Raw genomic sequence first — 21,515 nt, forward strand, 5'->3', positions numbered from 1 at the left:
GGAACCCATTCTATACACTTTAGGTATTCAGTTATATGGTGATATAAAATCTCAATCAGTAATTAAATATATTTAATAATAGTTATTGAATGCCTCCAGGTTATGCCACTATTCGGAAAATGCTGTAGACTGCTATATGTTATTTCATTAATGGTCTTTATTTAACTGGAATGTCCACTAGAAATTTAGTGATGATAAATGTAGTAAGGTACAATATTAGAGTAGAAAGAAGTTATTTAACTGGAAGAGTGGAAATCAGAAAGATATTTGTTGGTGACTACTAGTTATATTGGAAATAAAGACAGTTCTAATAACCTACTTCAAGGTAGCTCATACTCTGAAGAAAGCAAGTATAATTCAAACCACACAAGAACCATTCCTTAACTTTTGGAAAAGATGTTTTGAAAGAGGTAAACTGGATAACAGAGAATCCCAATGGAATGCCAAGAGTCTGCAAAGACAGCATGCTTTTCCATTTGGAAAGACACCGTGGTGGGAAGGTAATTTAAGCGGAAGCAGACGTGTATTTGGGAAAAAGACAAGAGGTTTTGTCTCCTGGGAAACTTCATGTCATTATGTTATGAATTTGGTCTCACTTGTGTGGACTTGGACCTTAAAGGAAAGGATGCTATCAGGAGAAAGGATAAGACGTTTCTAGCCGCAGCAATTCATCCATAGGGGCAGGATGATGCAGTGTTAAATGAATATGATTATCTGGGTTCACATCCATCGTTTATGACAGGCTGCGCATTCTCAGGCATGTTAACTTCTCTCAGGATCAGTAGGTAAAAGGAAGATCATTTGGGGACCTAACTCACGGACTGGGCATAAAGAATAAGGAAGACAACTTATATAAAGCATTTAGTACAAGGATTGCACATAGTAGGCACTCAGTTAATGTTAGATCATTTTATTCTTATTCATTAATACATGTTCAATAATTTCTCAAGTTCTAAGTAGGACGCATTCAGCAGGAGCAGAGTACATGGAAGTAATAAATCTGAATAGAGAGAAGAGAAATTGGAGATGAAAATTTTCTTGATGCTCTAGTTGCTATAGCGTGTATGGGCAAACTGTCCTACAACCTCTTTTGGATACTAATGTCTCATCAGCTCAGGAGCGCAAAAAGGTCAGCTACTTAGGTAACTTCTGGAAGATACTGTATGAATAATTTTGAATGAACATTACAGTCGATATGGCTTTCTTTTCCAAAGCAACACAACACAGAGCAGTGTCCAGAGAGAGCAAGCATCCTCTGTTATAGGTTTCAAGGCCTGTTAGCAACGCTTCGCGCATGCCCACTAAACTGCAGTCTGTCTTAGAGATAGGCCTTGGTTATAGACATTCAATTTTCAGAGAACTCATTCGATAATAAACAGTATGCTTATAATAGGCATATATTAATCCTGCATTATGAATTGACAACCTGAAAAAATCAAATGTTCAGTTATGACATCATGCAAAGGATAGAATCTGGGAGCAGGTGAGAGTTTTGACATATACCTTACACTAAATAGTTTACTGATCTCCAGAAGTTTCAGTGGTAAGCATTTAATAAATTCAATTTAAATAGTAACTGACTTGGACATTCATCTCTTTTTAACTTGTTTTGCTTGTTTACCTGATTCAAATCAAGATGTCCTAGAATTAAATTTCCACATGACCAAGAGTCAGAACATCCAAATTGATACTGGGTGAATCAAACTTTCTGAGGGTGAATATTTTCTCTAATATCTAGATTTGTGATTCACCTGACAGCTAGAATGGTAACTCAACTTAATAATAAATGAAAGGTTTGTGGTATGAAAAAAATTACCATGTAACTGAGAAACAAGACTGACTGGTAAATTTATTTAAAACTTAGACTTATCTACTCAAAAGTAGAAACATTTGTATTACTTTTCTAAATAAGGTGGGTTTCAAAAGCACCTACCATGACGTCTCAACAGAGAAAGCACTCAATAAAGGTCAGATTTAAATTTTAGAATACAAACGAGTTCTTGACAGTGCCTAACAGGAGTTTCAGAGTTTTGAATTTCACAGTCCTTGTTTGTGACAATTAATTCTGCTGAAGTCAACATTTACACAGTGTTTCCCTCCTCTGTCCCAGTCCCAGGTCCCAGGAAAAGCAAGCAAGCAATAAGCCATTGGTAAGAAAAATGAAGCATGATGACTTTGGTATCTGCCTAGGAAATAAATTGAGGCAAAAAAAGCACTGGGTCCCAAGAATAAGTAGCTCATAATTTCCTTCTTAAGTTAAATGATTCTATATGTAAAATTGCAGACAGACATCACAAACACACTTTACCAAGGACACATTCATAATCAATGCATAATGAAATGATGATTCAATTTTATTTCCCAACCTTAGAATCAATCAGTCCCAATACAGTTCTCACTTATAATTTTCATCTTAGTCCATTCTCAAAATATTACTAGTGCTTAATGTAAACAAATGAAAGGCTAGTGGGATAGGAACTATCCCACAGGTTCAATTGGGATAGGAACATGGACTACACTTCCACATATATCACATCAATAGAAAATCCGTGAAGAACTTGATTTGAATAGAACCTAATACACTGACAGTAGAAATGTCATGAGATGTTTGGTCAAGTGACCAAAAAGTTAACATGCTGGAAACTTGACAAGTTGGAAAGCCAACAGGAAGATAATTAATCACAAGTTTAGAGAAACCATTGAATGATTAGCATCTGGTTGCTAGGCAATGTATCGAGGCAGCAGCTCTCACATCTTGAAAGAGCAGAATATTTTATTTTTACTTTAAAAAATAAAGTTTGTTTGTTTATTTACTTATTTGTTTATTTGAGATGGAGTCTCACACTGTCGGCCAGGCTGGAGTGCAGTGGCCTTATCTTGGCTCACTGCAACCTCCGCCTCCCGGGTTCAAGTGATTCTCCTGCCTCAGCCTCCCGAGTAGCTGGGATTACAGGCATGCACCACCACACCCAGCTAATTTTGTATTTTTAGTAGAGACGGGGTTTCTCCACGTTGGTCAGGCTGGTCTCGAACTCCCGCTCTCAGGTGATCCACCTGCCTCTGCCTCCAAAATTGCTGGGATTACAGGCGTGAGCCACCACATCAGGCCTGAAGTTTATTTTTCAAATAAATTATGCATATTTGTGTTTGTCAACTTTTGGGCCTCTCAACTGTCTACAGACCTACGAAGGTTACAATTCTCTAATTTATAAGAAGTAAATATATTGACTGGATGTCAATGTGCATGATAGCCCTCACTAAAATAAAAGTTGTACACTCACCGTGTAGTAAATGATAGAGTTTGCATATGGTCATATAATAAAACCAATCAGAGAGGGAAAGATGCCTTCAGTGATGTGCCTATTGTAGCTGAATAACGGAATACAAAATATATTTAAGGTTGATTAAAATATTAAAATTAAAGTAAAATTTAGGTATGAAAATATCTTTACTTTGTAAATGCTTAAGTAGCACTTAGTACTAAAGAAAATATCTATGCTAAAAGAAAATTTTGATGTTTCAAACATTGAATTATATAACACAAGTATAAAAGCTGTTTGGATTTAGATTGGGTTGTCTTTAAGGTATTATTAAACTTCTAAAATAATAACAATGAATATCAGACAGCTAAAGAAAAAGAAAACTGTATTGGTTGGAATAAGAACCCTGTTATTTATCAACCTTATTCTCTTCACAAAAACCCTCCCCACACTATCAGGCTGATGCTGGTCACTTGCGCTGCCTCCAGCACGTGCCCAGTGAGGAGTAATAGCTGATGATGAGTACAAGTACTTCCCAAGGACAGTTTTCAGTGACAGAAAAGAGTGCCATGTATCTAGGCAGTCAAAACATGACAGGAAGTATTCACCTTACCTTGGCTTTTTTTTTTTTTTTTTTTTTTTTTTTTTGAGATAGGGTCTCACTCTGTTGCTCAGGCTGGGGTGCAGTGGCACAATCACGGCTCACTGCAGCCTCGAACTCTTGGGCTCAAGCCATCCTCCTACCTCAGCCTCCCAAGTAGCTGGGACTATAGGCTTGAGCTACCACGTCCAGCTAATTTTTAAAAAATATTTTGTAGAGTCAAGGTCTCACTATGTTGCGCAGGCTGTTCTCAAACTCTTGGGCTCAGGCAGTCTTCCTGCCTTGGTCTCTCAAAGTGCTGGGATTACAGGCGTGAGCTGCTGTGCCTGGCTCATATTCCCTTTTCTGTCTTCTTTCTTTTTCTTTGTGCCTCCCCATCACTTTTCCCCCAAAAAGCTTTCCCCCCAAAGTGTTAGTTTTTTTTCCTCCATATTGAAATGTTTGATACTAGACTTCCTGGTTTAGAATGAGTTGTTTTCCCATGCTCCCTTATTTTTTTGTTCCCTCTTGCCCATATTTTGATTGAGATCCTACACTTTTTTCCCCCCATCCAGGGCTAATAGAGCATGCCAGATTTCCAGTGGAGAAGAATTGGAGATGGGCTAGGGGCAGGGATGAGGTTCAGCTACGTTATTGTTCAGGGAGGTGGGGATGGAGCCAGGGAGGAAACACAAGTGGAGCTCAACCATACAGCTGCAGATCTTGGATTGTGGGAAGTAATATTAAATTACATATGGTACTTCATCTTTCTTTTCAAAAATTAACCCACTATCTCTCTACTCATAGTGAAGAATCAGGCTGCTTTCTTGTCAACTCTTTGTAATTGTTCCTAATTAGTAATGCATGAATTGGAAATATACTAATTAAAATTTAGAAAGTTTTATTTCAATCTTCCAAATATAGGTGGTTTCAAGTAGCTCATCTGGTCTATTACTTTTCTTTTATGACACTAATGCTTTTAGTTCTTTCAAAATGTGGCTAATTAAAAAAAAAAAAACAAACAAAATTACCCCTAAATTATGGCTTTCTTGGTGTTTTGGATGATGAAACTAATGTATTACTGTCTGAAATTCTTATTAGATTTTTACATATATAGGTTCATCTTAAGCTTTGAAACTTAAGAATTTGAAGATATTTTCAATAACTGGCTGTGTCATGCCATTTCATTGCCCTGGCCATCTGACTGTCCCTTTGACATAATTTCTAAATTTGGTTTACAGAATAACTGGAAAGATATTAAGACAAGCACACTCATAAAGACATGAATGATCCAATAAACAGGCAACAAAAAAGTCCTACTGAGCTCGGCAAAAGCATTATTTCTTCCTTGTTGAAGGTATCAGCATATGTTACATCTTATGTTGCACAAGTGTGCTCATTAAATATTATGAAATGTACAGCAGGACGGGAAGCTCTAACCAACTAGGCAAAGTCACTCATACCTGTGTGTTCGTATTTATGTCGCAGAAGGGAACTGCTTTTCTGGAATGTCTTGTCACATAAGTCACATGCATACATGCCACTCTCTGTCTTCTTGATCTTCTTGCGAGACAGACAGGAGTCGGAGTCTGTCATGTCATCTAGGCCTGACATGTAGTCTTGTGCTCCATCAAGCAATTCTCCCTGCGACAGAATCACACAGTTCAATACAGTGGCTTCTCTTTGTGCTCACACCAAACAACTTCACATAAGCTGACATTTGGAGAACCTCAAAAGTGCTTGCTACTAATTGATCCAGTTAAACAATTTTTTTTCCATGAACAATATATGAGGTCTCAATATGCAGTATATGCAACAATATATGCAACAAAAATATAAACTTCTCTGCCCTGGAAGGTAGATCTCACTGTTTTTCAAGGACAGAAAATGGTCAACTCTGAAGGTGAGAGAAACAAACTCTTCTAAAATCCTTCATTTCCTTTATACCAAGAAATACCCATAAGTGAAAATTTAACATTGAAATTTGTGTATTTTCCAGTGTGCTTAACTTTAGAAACGATCTGTAGCTGTAGAAACCCAATTTTAATTGAATTTTATATTTAGGTACAAAATGTTATTATTATGCAATCTATTTAAATGTATGTCTACCAACTAAAGGCCTCAAGCTATATTTTTATATTTAATTTTCTAATTTGAAATAGGGAATATTAATAACACTTTTTATCAATGTTCTATGTTAAAACAGCCTTCAGCATTGAACAATAATGAATGTGGATCAGTAAATTATTAAATTTCTTGATATTTATTTTGTCTTGATCCAAAGGAGTGCAAACTTGCATGATAACATACATTTCCATTTGCTAGCCCACAGTTCAGTTTTCTTAGACTATGTTTGCACTAATTAATATTAGAGAAGATTAAATAGGCTTAAATACATTGACAAAGAGGGCAGATGTACTGTAAATTGGAATACTGGAACAGCTGTTAACAGAGGTGCACTGCTACTTATGCTCTTATTTTGCAAACAAAGATTATATGCTGCATAATGTTAAAATATAACTGCTTTCCCATTTGATAAAGCATAATTATTAACTACTTCGAAGATTTGGTAAGAAGTCATGTGAAATATGGAAGACATTTTTAAAAATACTCTTCAAAATAAACCATTCTCTGTAAAACAAAAGTACCTATTAAAATGTGTATATACATTATTGCAAGTTGTGCACATCTTTTTATTTATTTATTTATTTATTTATTTATTTATTTATTTATGACAGAGTCTTGCTCTGTCTCTCAGGCTGGAGTGCTGTGGCACGATCTCTGCTCAATGCAACCTCAGCCTCCTGGGTTCAAGTCATTCTTCTGCCTCAGCCTTTCAAGTAGCTGGGATTACAGGCACCCACCACTACACCCAGCTAATTTTTGTATTTTTAGGACAGATAGTGTTTTACCATGTTGGCCAGGCTGGTCTCAAACTCCTGACCTCAAGTGATCCACCCTCGTTGGCCTCCCACAGTGCTGGGATTACAGGCATGAGCCATCACACCTGTCCTGTGCACATCTTTACAAGCACGTGATGGTTATAAACTTTAACTTCTAGCACCTAGGTAAGTCCTACCAAATATTGTCACCAATGTTTAATTCTAAAAGCAGATGAGTCCATCTAAGTAAATCTCAAAATAAATATTAATTTCTTCTTTATCCTTTTTGTTTTTAAAGCAAATGTGCTTAGAGTACAGTGATCCACTGTTTCATCCATTTTTCTAACCCACTGACGGTTTAGGTTCATGTTAAAGCAAACTCTTCTGTTTCTGCTGAGTTTTTTCACTAAGATTTTTTTTTTTCCTGCATGCACATAATCAAATAATTGCCATCTCTTTTCTTCAGAGCAGAAAAACATTTGTCTCTTTACCTGAAATCCTTGTTTCCGCTGGTACTTTCTCCTTTGCTGCATATCAGCAAAAGTAGCTGCTCCAGTTGGGTAGGTGTAGGCCATATGTGGTAGGAAGCTCATCTGATCCAGTCCTGGGTATGGTCGTAGCCCAGGAATACTGGTCTGGACTGGTGGCATGAAAGTAGCAGGGGGAAATGCGCTTTGAGGTGGAAGAGCTGTGTATAAAGGTTTGGCACTAAATGGGTTCATGCCGAACACTGGGTTAGTGCTTTTGTTGTCCAGATTATTTGAATTTGAAAATTCCTTCTTGATAAAAGTCAAGTTCAGAGGCTCATCTGAGTTTTCAGATGAGGAAGAAACACTGTTATGATCTAAACTGATGCTACTAGCTTTTGTTTTGTTCTTTGTGGCTATAATACTTTTGGGTTCTTTCATTTGTTTTGGTAACGACAAGTCTAAAGGCTCAGCCTGGAGCTCCTCAGAAGAGAAGCTGTTTGGAGTGTATGAACTACTGTGGGAGTTTTTAGAAGATGTGGAGGAAAGATTTAAGGGAGAAGGAGTATTACTCCTGGAGTGGTCCAATTTCTCAACTGGTTTAATATTGGTAAAATGGGAAGGTTTTGTTAGCCTGAGAGGAGGATCACAATTCGTCACACTGTTGTGGAGTTCTGCTATAGATGGTGATGTTATGGAGTCCATAGGTTTTACGGGAGACCTGGGTAATAAAGAGTCTTTTGTGGGAGGGTTACTGTTGGGAGCTAATGGCTTGGAGCTTCTTTCCAGGGATGGGGACCTGGAATTTGAGTACTGGTAGACTTTTCGTTGTTCAAACCATTCCTTCACAAATTCCTGAGGAAGGCCCACAGCAATGGAAATTTTCAGCAGTTCATCGGAGTTGGGCTCCATGTTCATAGCATAGTATGCTTTGAGTACAGACATGTGGTCCTTGTATGGGTTGATGGGGCTTGTCATTCCTTTCTCAGAAAGTACAGATGACAAGAGGAGGGCTTTATTATCAACAAAAACTCCGGCTTTGTTGGGGACTATGTTTTCATGAGGCTGCAGGACCGCCTTGATCTCTTCATTCATCTTACAAAGGTACCGCTCATGCTGATGCAAAGGGATGGGGCCAGGAAAACTTTCTTTACAGAACTGGCATGAAAATGGAGTGGATATGTTGTGGTTCTCAATCATTTTGTCATCAGTGACCAAATCTATTAAAGTACGTAGCTTCTCTTTCTTTATATTACTGATCTGTCTCCTTGAGTCAGTAGTCAAGCTCTGGAGGCAAGCTTTGGCTTCGTTGACTTTTTCTAACGTATAGTCAATAATACTTTTAGTGGCACCATTATGACTCACTACCGGAAGACCAACAGGCGGAATATTAGGAGAAGTAACTCCTTGTTCGTCAGGTTGGGAGCATGGATCCTTCATGTGATAACCTTTCAACTTTGAAATTTCTTCAGCCTTGCAGTCCATTTTTTGCCTGGAAACAGTATTGTCCACAATCTGTAGAACCTTTTGTACCTCACTTAAATTACTATTCATGGTGGGAAACCCAAGTAAAGGGGCTTCCATCCCTACACCTAAGTGCTGCATTGGACTCTGAGCAGATGGATGAACTCCTAAAGGGCTGGTGGCTCCAAGCCCACCATTCATAAAGGGACTAGTGCCACTAAACCCGTGTGTAGCCATAAGAACTTTATAGTCATTGAAGTCTAGTGGTTCTGTTTTAATTTTAAGTAAGCCTGTCTGTTCAGACATACTAAGTGGTTTTCCATTCTCCAACTTGTTTCTTAACTGGGTAATGGCTGAATTAGTAGGAGAAGAAGAAACAGAATTAGGGGAAGAACCCGTCTTGATATTGTTTCTCATTCGGCCATTTACAGAGATTAAACCAATACATTTCTTGCTGCTGATGTGCGAACTGTAGGAACCAGAATGGGAGAAACGTTTCTTGCAGTTTGGGCACTCGTAAGGTTTTTCACCTAAAATGATAATTAAAATTACCGTTACATTTCCTTGATTAGGTAACAATTGCAGTTGTCTACCAAGACAAGAATCTGTGAAACCAAATGAAGGGAACACAATGGGGTACCTCTACATTCTAGGTACTTAGATTAGAATTATGTGACCACAACCGTTTCTGAGCTTTATCTACCCTGGGAGGACATAATTCAAGATGTTCACAGTGGAAGGTAAGGGCTATCTATGCCTTTTTCAGCTGAGATCCCAAATCTTGTCTTGACATCGGCAGCCTCCTATTTAAACAGAGTGTCAGATTAATGTGTGGTCAATAGCACAATAAAGATGTCACAGTATTTAAAGGGAAGTGTAGCCATGGCTTTAATCAACTTTGTGGAGATTCCATTGATTCTACCAATCCAACTAGTCCTTTGAATAGCATCCAATTTGGTAATAAAATGTTTGGCAGAGCTATCAAACTAGTTATAAAGAGGAAATCTCAGTGGTAGGATTCTGTTCTGTGATCCACAGCCCTCAGGAATCAGGGAGTATTTATCATACATAGCTCTTATCCAAAATTCTTCACCCTTTTTTTTCACGGTTAGGTCTCAAAAATTAATATCCTTCAGAATCTGCCAGTTGAGTTTCCTCAGGTCAAAAATATTTACTCTGAAGAAGCAGTTTTAAAAGGACAAAAAGGAGCCTCTAGATTTTGTAATAAATCAAAGCATTTGTAATTTTTAAGATGTGTAAGCATTCTGCTTCTTTTTATAAGACAGTGCTACTGGTGGTGCCATAAGTCTCATGAAGACAAATCAGGCACACAGAGTTGATGAAATAAATGGATAGTTCCAAAAAGCTACAAATAGGACTGTGTAAATTTTAAACAATCTTTTAAAACTCCCCTAATTAAGTAAAATGCAAATGCGAGCTCCAGCACCTCTGCTACTCACCACTGTGAATTCGCAGGTGTTCTTTCAGATGGTGTTTATATTTGAAGGCCTTGCCGCACTCTGTGCATTTGAACTTGCGATTACCTGCTCCTTGGGTTAGCATTTGGTGCTATAAAAGGAGAAAGACTGACATCAGTTTTGTGCAGGAGGAACAAAGAAAATTTGTTATGAATATTTTTAAAAGGCCTCTATTTTTCAGACAGGCCAAAAGGTTTGAGTGCATGCTTATTTATCTGCTCAGTCTTCCAGAGTTGCAATAAAAGTGATAATGTTGGTAATAAAAAAAGTGCTTTCACATGCGCATCCAACACTTGCTTTTAGAATTATTTCTGTAGTGTCGTTTCCAAAATGTATCTTTGAACCTTTGGGGATGAGGAAGTATAACTGTAAAGATATTTGTTGTTTTTCGTGTTTACCACAAATTCTAAAATATGAACATTCTCTGCTAGAATGTGACAATTCTGTCAAGAAAAAAATATTTTCCTGAAAATTCTGAATAGTCTCAAAAAAAAACCACCCCCACACAACAAAAGTTATCAATTTTTTGTATCAGCATAAAAGTATATCTTATACTGAAGCAATCTAAAATTTAAAAAAGAAAAAAAACCCAGTCCCAAACCAAAAACACACAAACAAAAAAACCTTGACTATAAATATTTCATTACATGATGAGCATGTTTAAATATCCTATTCATTGTGCTAGTAGCAAATGTAAGCCCAGTTTTTCTTGAGGTGTTGCCTATCAGATTTGATTCATTATCAAATGTAAGAGACAACATCTTGGGTTGTAGCTGCTTGAACAGTTTTATCACAGGCCAGTAGGAAAGACTTCAACGACTTTTCATTTTCCTTTTTAGTAGTGTGCTAGGGCGTAGGGACAAAAAAGGAAAAAAAAGTTTGCTGAAAAGACAAGTTAAAAGCAGCAAAGATATAATCAAACACAGCTGACCTTTTTGAACAAGGGGAAAAAAGCAGTGTGACTTAGAATTCTGGAAAAAAAAAATGCAGTCATCCACTCTGGATGCTCAAGGTAGGAGGTCAACCTTTTTCTAGCAGCAATGACACAAAAGCCTTTTGCAAAAAGACAGCACAGAAACGGTATGACAACTGCTAGGGTGTGCTGAATCTTCCCACATTCCTAGTGAGACAGATGGTGTTACATGGGACACAGGGAGGTTTGTTCAAACAGCAGCAACCTTCAAAGATCAAGCAGAGCCCAGCCCGCCGAGCGCCATTGAGGGACCAGCGCTCATATGTTGCTGAGTTGCATAAACAAACAGCAACAGCTGCTTTGTCTCCCCCCACAGCCCTCAGAGGACTACTATAAACTTTAGTTGTGCCACTGTTAATATGATACAATCATTTTAATTTACTAATTGTAAATGCCATGAGCAAATGAGGGGACTTTTCAACACCAAATCTACCATTCATAATGCACCAACACAATCACACTTCTGCATGTGAAATTTAAAGCGGTTATGCTAGATAAATATCTGGGCACGTTTTTTTTCCTAGAGTTTTTGTGCATATAAGCAAGGGGAGATAAACTGTTACATAAGTGCAACTATGCAAGCATATTTTTTATAACTCATCTTTGAAAAGCATTCAGGTGACAAGCCCAATCAGATATAAATGGAATAATTTATATGAGCTGTTCTCCTAAAATAGTAAAATTCCATAATCTAGTATTATCACCATTATTGACTGTCTTTGCTTATTCTCATTTTCCTTATTCAAAGAAAATGAAGGTTATAAGGAAAAACTAAGAATTTTGAATACAATATCGTGTTCAATAATTTTAAAAACAGACATGGTGTCAAGACTTAAATTAAGTGATTCTGGATCTGTAGGGCCAGTTATTGTGACTTAAGGCAAACCACTTCTGTCCATGCAAACATATCATAATATCAATTTGCAGAGTCAATCCTCCCAGGGGGAAAGAAGAGTTTTGCTGTAACATTTAAGGAACAGTGTGAATCAATCCTATTCAGTTGTTTTAAAGATTTAAGAAGCTATACTTAACTGTTGAAGACAGAGTTTTTATTTTTGAGACAAGTAAGCAAAAAGAGGGAGCGATTTTAACATTTAGCTACAAATATGTATATTAAGAAGGGATCATTTTTAATGTACATCCAATGTTTTAGTACTAACCCAATTTATTATATATATATATATACACGCAGATAATATATGCCTTTTTGATTTTCCTTAAAACACTTAATTAGATTCATAAACTAGTAGCAGCTTATAAAAATACTCTAATTGAAGGTGTTATATGAAAAATGAAAGAAATACACACTTCTTTTTCTATGACTTAGATCCTATATGAAAAGAAAATTTCTAAGTAAAGCGAGGTGAAAAATGGAATTAAAATTGCTGAGATGTTTAATAATGTATAATTAAAATGCTACAATTTCATTCACTTTTTGTGGAACATAAAAATGAAACTAAAGTCAAGTTAAAGTGCAAATAAAATTTCTAAATTAGAAATTAACACACTCATTCGATCGTGAACATAAGACTATTAAATCATATTAGAAGAGACCATCAAAAAATCATTTAGACCTCAATTAAAGCTATTACCATTAAAAGATCTGCATCTTCAAAATGCCATGAAAAATTAATAATGATTGCCAATCAAAGCAATATCGTTTCTCTAAGGGGTTATTATAGAAAGAAATCACTTAAAACCATCCCCCCACCTGATCTGTCCCTGGCTTGTGCGTCACCATATGCCGCTCGAGCTGGGTGCGGTAGGCAAACGTGTAGCTACAGAGAGGGCAGGAAAAGTTCTCTTCATTCTTCTCGTGGCGGTACTTGATGTGCTCCTTCAGTGATGTCAAGCGCTTGTAGCCCCGGTCGCAGTAGGGGCAGGTCAGCAGTTGGGCAAAAGCATCTGGAGTTCCAGGTGGCAGGTCTGTAGCCGAGAGACAGAGAGAGAGAGAAGCGGGCCAAAAGGTCAGTAAATCAATGGCAGCTAATGGGCTGACTGCCCGGGATGGTATGACAGGAATCACTGCAATCTGCTCCACAGAGTGCCATCATTGCACCCGGCCCCCTCGCACACCAGTCCCCTCGCATGCCCAGGACAGACTTGTCGGAATCAGCTCACACTGTGCTCGAAAATTAATTAATTACTTCAGGTTTTTTTTTGGGGGGGGGGTGGGGGGGACTTAAACAGCTGATAAATGAGGAAATTCTCTTCAGGTGACTGACAGTTCCTGTGAAACCTGTAGCCACAGATTACTCAGGAACTCACAGTGTGAAGGGGCGTTTCAGGTGTCGGTGGAGAAGAACAAAAGGTGAGGGAGGGTCGGTCTCAACTTTTTTTTTCCTCAAAAGTAAAATATTTCAGAAAGATAGGAATACATTTAGATATTTTTATCTCTTAGAAATGGGCTCTAATTGTTCTTGTTCTTTATTGGATGTACAAATGACACAAATTTGCTGACAAAAAAATTTCACAATACCCTAAAATTACAGTTCTAATCTTTGCTCATGAAATTCCATGCCTCTGCAGCTGTTCTTCAAATTTTAAGGTAAACACCCAGGCATGTAGTGCATTTGTAATTGTAACAGCTGCAGAGGTCAGTGTAGTGGCTAAAAATGATTTACAGCCTCACCATTTTCTTCTTGCCCATTGGCCTCTGGCGTGCCAAGGCGAGACAGCTCCTCAGGGGCTTCTGGGTAAATAATGGCTGTGTCACTGCGCTGAAGGTACTCCTCGATGCTGACTGCATGACCATCGCGTTCCTCCAGTTTTCTTTTGGCAAAGTATTCCTCAAAATCTGATGTGCAATTTGCATTCTTCACTGAAATCATAAAAAGAGAAGAAATGTCGTTTCCGGGCCTTCTTCCTAGGATCCCAAGTCCATCTCCATCATAGCCAGTGAGAAATGCTGACTTGCAACAGACTACAAAACCTAGTTTATTTGTAAGAAGTGTTGAAGATGACCGATTATTGACTGAATGCTTATTCTTGCAATATATGCAAGAAGGCGGGCACTTTCCTTCAAGTTAAATAAGCACATTTTATTATTTTTTTCTTCCTGGAATATTAGTCTGTATAACTTACAAAGAATGAAAGAAATTTAAAATGTTTTTCATAAAAATTTTTTTAAAAAGCCAACAACTGCATTCTAAGATCCATAAACATTAAAGATAACATAAGATTAAGGCTATTTTAATAGTCTATCTGAAATTTCCTTTTCTTTAAAAAAGATATATTTAATTTTTCATTGTCCACTAGCCTGAGCGTCCCTAACCACAGATACATCCTGTTGCTAAATATAAGCTTTTAACCGTCCACCCTCTGAATGTCACAGACAGCCAGGACTACACAGTCTGAGACAGATGCAAAAGGAAAGATATTCCTAGACAAATAATGCAACTTTGTTAAAAAAAATCACCAGAACGTGGCATTTTATCTTTCCCTATAATTTTAATCTTTAGTTCAGTATTTTAAAGCTGCTGAAAATAAAATTAAGCTCACAGCTGATAGAAATAAAATAAAAAGTAACAGAGGGAGTTAAGAAACTGGTGTGTGATTCTGATGTGACTTTACCTTTTGTAATTATGACTCTATTCCTGTGAAACGAATAACAGCTGTAACTCAATTTTAGCAACTTATGTCATAAAATTTTGTATATTTGAAACCTCTAGATGTGTTTCTGAAATAAGTTGTGGCTTAGATATCCTAAATAATATTTTTATGCTAACATAAAGTTGGGAGAGTAGCTGTTATACTATTCTTTATCCTAAGTAGGTGAAAAAAGTGCTTTGCTGGTACAATTAATGGTGGAATCCTATTATCATAGTTTTTGAAAGCAGTTAACCTTGGTGCCACTAGATTCTTCACCTTGTCTTCTCTACCATAAACAATATTATAGTATTTGACATACTAATTCTCTTTGGCAACTGTGGCAGGATGATGCACAAGCAAGCCAGGCAATTTTTTTTTTTTTTTGCTTCATCATTATGAACTTGGATTTTTGATGAGGAGAATAGAAAGTGGAACCATCCATTAATTCAACAAGTATTTATTGAATGCCTAGTGTGTGATAGGCATCATGTCATGCTCTGGTGAGCAAAAAACAGATCTAGGCTCGTCCTTTGGGAAGCCGTGAGAGAGATTAATACAACTGATATTATCTCCAAAGTAAACACATCATTCATTACAAACTCAGATAAGTATTACGAAAGAAAGTTATATGGTGGTATAAAAAAAGTAACAGAGGAACCTGATGGCAGCTAGAAGATCAGGAAGGTCTTAACTGAAAAAGCATGGAGTTAACTAACTGTAAAAGCTGGAGAAGAGCAGCATGTGCAATGTGGTGACTGAAACAAGCATGGGACATCTCAGGATGTAAAAAAAAAGGACAGTGCTGGAGTGCAGAGGGTGAAGGGGGAACCGCGTGATGTAAGGGTGGAGAGTAAGGCGGGAGCAAGACCATGCAGCAGGTAAGAGCTTGTTTAAGGATTTGGGTTTTTACTCTAAAAGAAGCAGGAAGCTACTGAAGAGTATTAAGCAAGAGGATGGTTGGATGAAACTATGATTATTTGCATTTTTAGATGACATCTTTGGCTATAGTATGATAGGGATTGGAGGGAGAGAAAAGTAGGTCCTGGGAATCCAGTTAGGAGGTTCCTGTCCTAGGCGAGGCAAAAGACACCGTTAAGGAATTGATGATGGGGATGAAGGAAGTGTCTAGATTTGAGAAATACCTAAGATATAAAATTCCTCAGATTCATTTGGAAAAGAATTCAGTTTGTCAAATCGGGAGATGCTAAGGTACCTCCCTCAGGTTTAGACTTCCCAAATTTGATGGATGGTAGGTGACATTCATCAAAGCAAAGAACACTAGAATTCTAAAAAGACTTGAAACTATAAACAAATATATGGGACCAAATAAAAGGAAGTGGGAGAGTTACATTTTGTGGACCACTAAACTAAGTGCCAGTAATCCTGAATGCTGTGATCTCAAACCTTTCTTTTTTGCCTCTGTAACTTCTAATGAGTTTAACAAGAACAACTGTCTATTCCAAGACTGTATTTCCCTCAAAAATATATTTGGAATGTACAGTACTGGATTAAGATTTTATACCTTGAAATTTTGCTTAAATCTGTTATTAGCTGGACTTAATAAAGAATATGGGCTTTAGATAAGATCACTTTCCTCTTGCTGTATGCACAATGTCATGGATGCTTTCCCATGGATACTTATTGGTGGTGACTGTGATGATGTCATTTAACTTGCATCACTGAGCCCCTATGGAGTATGTAGAAACTGTCAACTTGCATAAAGTATTTGCTCATTGTTTTGGATCATCAAAATAACATCAGATCTATAAAAAAATCACCTTTTACTTTTGATAGGAAGAAAAGATAAAAGGGACAAAATGGTGGAGCCATGATGAATGTCTTTTGAGTAACTTCACTGATTTTATCAGTGACTGACTTCTTTTTCAGTACTATGACAGCAGAAAGTAATGTAATAGCTCCTTTCTGAATTCGTATCTACTTGAGGGTTGTCAATGGTTTATGTTAAGGGTTAAGACATGGTTTAAGTTTTTTGAGAATATTGTCCTACTTGATGACCTTAGTGTAACCTAGTAAACATAGATGGATGTACATTTAATATTCCTAATTTTATCTTGATATTTCAGCAACTATTTGAATGATCTGGCTATCTTTGCATGAATTTTCATTTGCATATGAATGTTTCCATCAGAAATGTAATCATATGCAAATTCAATTGGATTTGCATTAATAGCCTTTTGGCTTAAAAGGGAGGAAAATTCTGATTTTTCTGGATAGGCAAACAAAACTGCATCTAGATACACTACTGTTGTTTGGAGAGGTAATTCAATTGCTAGATCAAATTTGGCCATGCTAGATTTCTATGTCAAGTGTGATGGGGACAAAAGACATCAAATCATGCGCTCTCTTTAAGGATTCATCTTTGATCATCTTTGTATCCTGGGCATTGAATATATTGCCTTGAAAACAGTAGGCTCTCAAGAATCATTTATGGGATGAATGTGGAATAAATTATGTCCTTAACACTAATCTTGGTGTAGAGGTCTTTTGGTAAAAGGAAGCATAAAATAAGATACCTACAGCTGAGCTAGGGACTTAGACCTAATATTCAGGCAACTGTAGAATAATTATTTGACAAATTGTGTAGTAGTGGGGTCATAAATACTTGCAAGAGTTTGATAGGGCTCAGATAAGTATCCAAAAAAGGTTTCATGAAGAAGCTGGCACTCAATCATTTAAATCCATTCGCTCCATCTGGATATTTCTTCATGCTGTATAGATACACTGCTGTTTATATATCTCACACACCTAGGGTCACTTAAGTGGGCTAGACTTGAACCTCCCAGAAACTAGGTATCACCAGCATGAATCTAATGTAGTTTTTCCCTGAGGTGCAATAGGTGCTAGTAATATACAGTTTTTCTGCCCAGTACTTCAGCATTCACCTTGTCCTAGGAATGCTTCTCCATTTCCCAATTGCCAAGCCTTATGGTACCCAAGGAGCTGCTGTGTTACCATGTGATCCTGCTCCCCTCGCCACAATTGATCTCTGTTGCTCAGGTGAGCCAATCTTAGTCCTCTCTACTCCAGGCCAACTTGTTGATTGGTCCAGGGTAGCCAATAGATCCAATTAAATTCAATAAATCCCTTCCCTATGATTTTAGGACTTTGTTCCAGAAAAAGCATCAAGGCAGTTTTTTTTTTTCTGCCAAGTGACTGTAGCTATAAAATGTAGAATGAAGGAATTGTTATTTTCCATCTAGAAAAAGAAGATTTATGAAGAGAGAATAAAGCAGACATACAGAGAAAAGCAGACAAGATTGCATGTTCTGACAGTTCATTTCTAGCTCTTCTCATTCCTGAGGCCGAGGTGCACCTTGCAGTGGTTCTCTTGACCACCTTCCTTAAATTCTGTGAGCCAAGAAACTTCCTTTTCTGCTTGAAGCTACGTTGTGGTTCAGTCTCTTAAAACTAAAATCACCCTAACAGTTATAATACTAGGACAAAAGATGGGATTCAATTTTGGTTACTCTCAGAATTATTGGGAAGAATGAAGTTTTGATTGTATCTGAAAGTTTGTATGTTTGTTTTTACACAGATTATGCAATAATGTGTACTGGATACAGGAATGAGGTAGAAAAGTAGCTGAAAGGTTGTAGAATTCTTCACTGCATTTTTCTAGTGTAAAATCAACCTCATTTTCCTTCTTTCTGTAATCCTCTTCACTCCCTGGTTTCTTTGGAAGAACTGCCAAAACACACTGACAAAGGATATTTGCATGGTATTTATGATCAAACCATAACAAAAATGCACAAGAAGGCTCAAGTAATTTCTTCCCATACCTTCTCCAGAGATTTTGCATTTAGTCCTAAAATTTACCCTAATGTCTTGCAAATATCTCTCAACCTTCTCTAAGGTTAGATAACCTTTTCTCTTTCCAAAACAAGAATATCTAGCTTGGACAACAAATCTTGTCTCTATAGAAAGTAAAAGAATTAGCTGGGCATGGTGGTGCGTGCCTGTGGTCTCTGCTACTGGGGAGGCAGAGGTAGCAGAAGCGCTTGAGCTTGGGAGGTCGAGGCTGCAGAGAGCTGTGATCGCACCACTGCACTCCAGCCTGAGTGACAGAGTGAGACCCCTGTCTCAAAAAAAAAAAAAGATTGTTAATTAAAAATGTTTGCTCATGACCATGTGTATTTTAATATTGTTAGATTGTTAGGGTGAATTTTCAGGTCCCTTTTTGTCAGGAAAGCCTCAGTTCTCTTGGCAATATATTGGCCACTCTTACTAACGTTGCTTATTAATGACACTTTTATAAATATCTTTATGGCTGTGTTAGATAGATATTGATTTTTTAGACAGATAATAATAAATATCAATATAGACTGGCCTTAAAAATTATTGCCTAAAAATCAAGCGATGTTAACAGAACTCTAAATAAAAGAGAAATATTGATCCCCAAATTAGTCAGCCCCCATAATCAAGTTGCTTTAGAATACTTTCTCAAAGATACTTAAAAGTGGGCTTTGCTTAGTGTTTACAGGTAGTGAAATATAGACCGGATACTTATTCTTTATCATTTTCTGTTTCCCTTTGGCATTTATTTTCTTTATTTGTAACAAGCCTGTGTTCACAGTGGAAGACAGGTACTCTGTTATCACTGGTTTAGTGTCCTGCATGCATTTAATTTTCATTAAAAAATTGAAGAAAATTGAATATTATGTTAAGGCATTAAAGTAAACATCAAAATGAATAAATAATTCTTTTTAAAAAGAAAATATCTTGGAAGGTACAGAGGAGTTGCAGCAAGTATATGTAAAAAACTGAGTAGAATCATTCATCCATCCCTTTGTTTAATAGCTGTTTACTGAGTGCCTACTAGTGCCAGTGCTCTTGGAAAGGAGGACATGAGTGGTTAATTTTTTTTCCTACTTCTGTGATTCACCCGTTTGGAGATATATACACATAATGGTTGTGATTATGCAATATACAGACATGTAAATATATATATGTATAATAGGGCATCTCATATATATATATAGACACACACGCTTCCCCAGTGTAATGTAATGTATGTAACATAAATTATGTATTTATCATATAATCTGGCTTTTGCTTACTTCACTATGAAAGGCAAAGGGACCTGAAGAAGCAATTACAAATCTAGGTAACTGTATTTATCATCTTTTTGAAAAACAGTCTTTTTGTTAACATCTCAGATGATAAGAAAACACAGAAAATCATTTTGAACGTAGTCATTTGTATTGAGTTTTTTAGTTTAAGGAAGCATGTATTCAGCATTTGTTGAGGTCTATAGATTCTCATGGCTACTTTGTTTAAAGTTGACTAATTAATAAATGTAACTTTCCATCATTAAAAATGCATGTATGCATTTTTGCAGAAGGCTTCCAAAAGATATATTGGCACTAGATACCTAAAAACAACCGTGAGGGAAGAGGATGATCTTTTTCTCATTACACAGCTACATGGGCAGCCTCGCAGAGCCTCCAACTGGTACAGAGGCATGGATAAAGCCAGGTCGTCAGGAGCAACAGAAAAGTTTTCTGCTCTTCCTGGGAATTAGTACAGCATCTTGGCCGCTCTCTCCACCCCTGCTCCGAACATGGCTTTCTCCAGGGAACACATGTTCAGATGCCAATGAGAGTTTCTCATGTAAGAGAGCTTCAGGAGACCGAGGTGAAGAGTGGACAAGGAATGGAATCTGTAGTAGCCTGCAGTATCAAATATCTCCCTAAACAGCAGGAGATCTTACATTAGGGGATTTTGAATATCAAGATGTAGAGATTGCTAACACTCAGACAATTTTGATTGCTGTGTATTGGCACAGAATGGTAGAGTCTATTACTTTTAAAAAAATTCCCAAGATAGACACTATGCACTTGTCTTTCACATTACTGTGTAACCTAAAAATTTGGAATTGGTATATTACCAAAAAGATAGACTAGTTTATTATATTTTAGAGGAGTTGATGAAGTAAGGTGATTTTGCCCAGCAATTCAATGCTCTTTTCTTATGCTTTATGTAGAGACACGTGAAACCTAAGAATGCTTGGGACAGTCAGTGATTTTCAAAAGTCAGTGGCATCTGTATTATCTGGGAGCTTGCTTGAAATGCAAATTATTGGGGCCCATCCAAACCTATGGAACCAGCAATCTGTGTTTTAAAAAGTCTTTCATGAAATTCTGACCCTTGTCCAATTTAAGAACTCTACAAATTCAATCCTCTGCCTCACATGGCTAAATGAGACATTCATAACATGATTTTGGAGAGAAGCATAATCAGTCCCATATTATTATTATTAGGTAGCTTTCCTGACTGTCTCAGCCTGAGTTCATATAGACTTCCTTCTTCACTTACTGAATGTCATCTGTGTGTCTCTGTCTCAATCATTGAATTGATCACATCCCATCGTAATCTCTCTTACATGTCTGTGAGCTGATAAAGGAATGAACCATATGTTATTCAGCTTTGTGTCACCAGCACCTAGCACAGTGCCTGGGTCACAGTTATTATGCAATAACTGAATGATTAGGCAAGGTTCAGGGTCCTTGGACTCCTCATTTTGGCTCAGTTATTTCATGTTTTTGAATTTCAATTTCCTCATCTGTAAAATGAGCCAGGGTGTGCTTTCTGGGGTATCCTCAAAGTTCCAGAATTCTGTGATTTCAATTAATTAATTATTTTAATCAATTTGCTTTTTCTTTACTGGCTAGGCCTAGAGAATTTTATCTGTATTCTTTTCAATTAAAAACTCAAAATAACACAGCTTTCTGATGGGGAAAACAAACATGCAGATTAAGAGAAAATATTTTGGAGGTGCCTGGAAACCCGAGACAACATC

At 37.1% G+C, this 21,515-nt stretch overlaps 1 protein-coding gene across 4 annotated transcripts in view; it reads right to left on the bottom strand.

Annotated features, from left to right (window-relative positions):
- Positions 1-21,515, bottom strand: part of ZEB2 (zinc finger E-box binding homeobox 2) — a 132,847-nt gene that overhangs the window by 6,971 nt on the left and 104,361 nt on the right. For all 4 annotated transcript variants that reach the window (XM_055262059.2, XM_063631321.1, XM_055262058.2 and 1 more), the window contains 5 exons: positions 13,737-13,925; positions 12,816-13,030; positions 10,114-10,222; positions 7,214-9,183; positions 5,304-5,484 (listed from right to left, as the gene is read on the bottom strand). In XM_055262059.2, coding sequence (XP_055118034.1) covers positions 5,304-5,484; positions 7,214-9,183; positions 10,114-10,222; positions 12,816-13,030; positions 13,737-13,925 — 2,664 coding nt within the window. The remainder of the gene's footprint in view (positions 1-5,303; positions 5,485-7,213; positions 9,184-10,113; positions 10,223-12,815; positions 13,031-13,736; positions 13,926-21,515) is intronic.

The sequence above is a fragment of the Symphalangus syndactylus genome, chromosome 22, assembly GCF_028878055.3.
Source record: "Symphalangus syndactylus isolate Jambi chromosome 22, NHGRI_mSymSyn1-v2.1_pri, whole genome shotgun sequence".
In the NCBI taxonomy this organism is placed as follows: Eukaryota; Metazoa; Chordata; class Mammalia; order Primates; family Hylobatidae; genus Symphalangus; species Symphalangus syndactylus.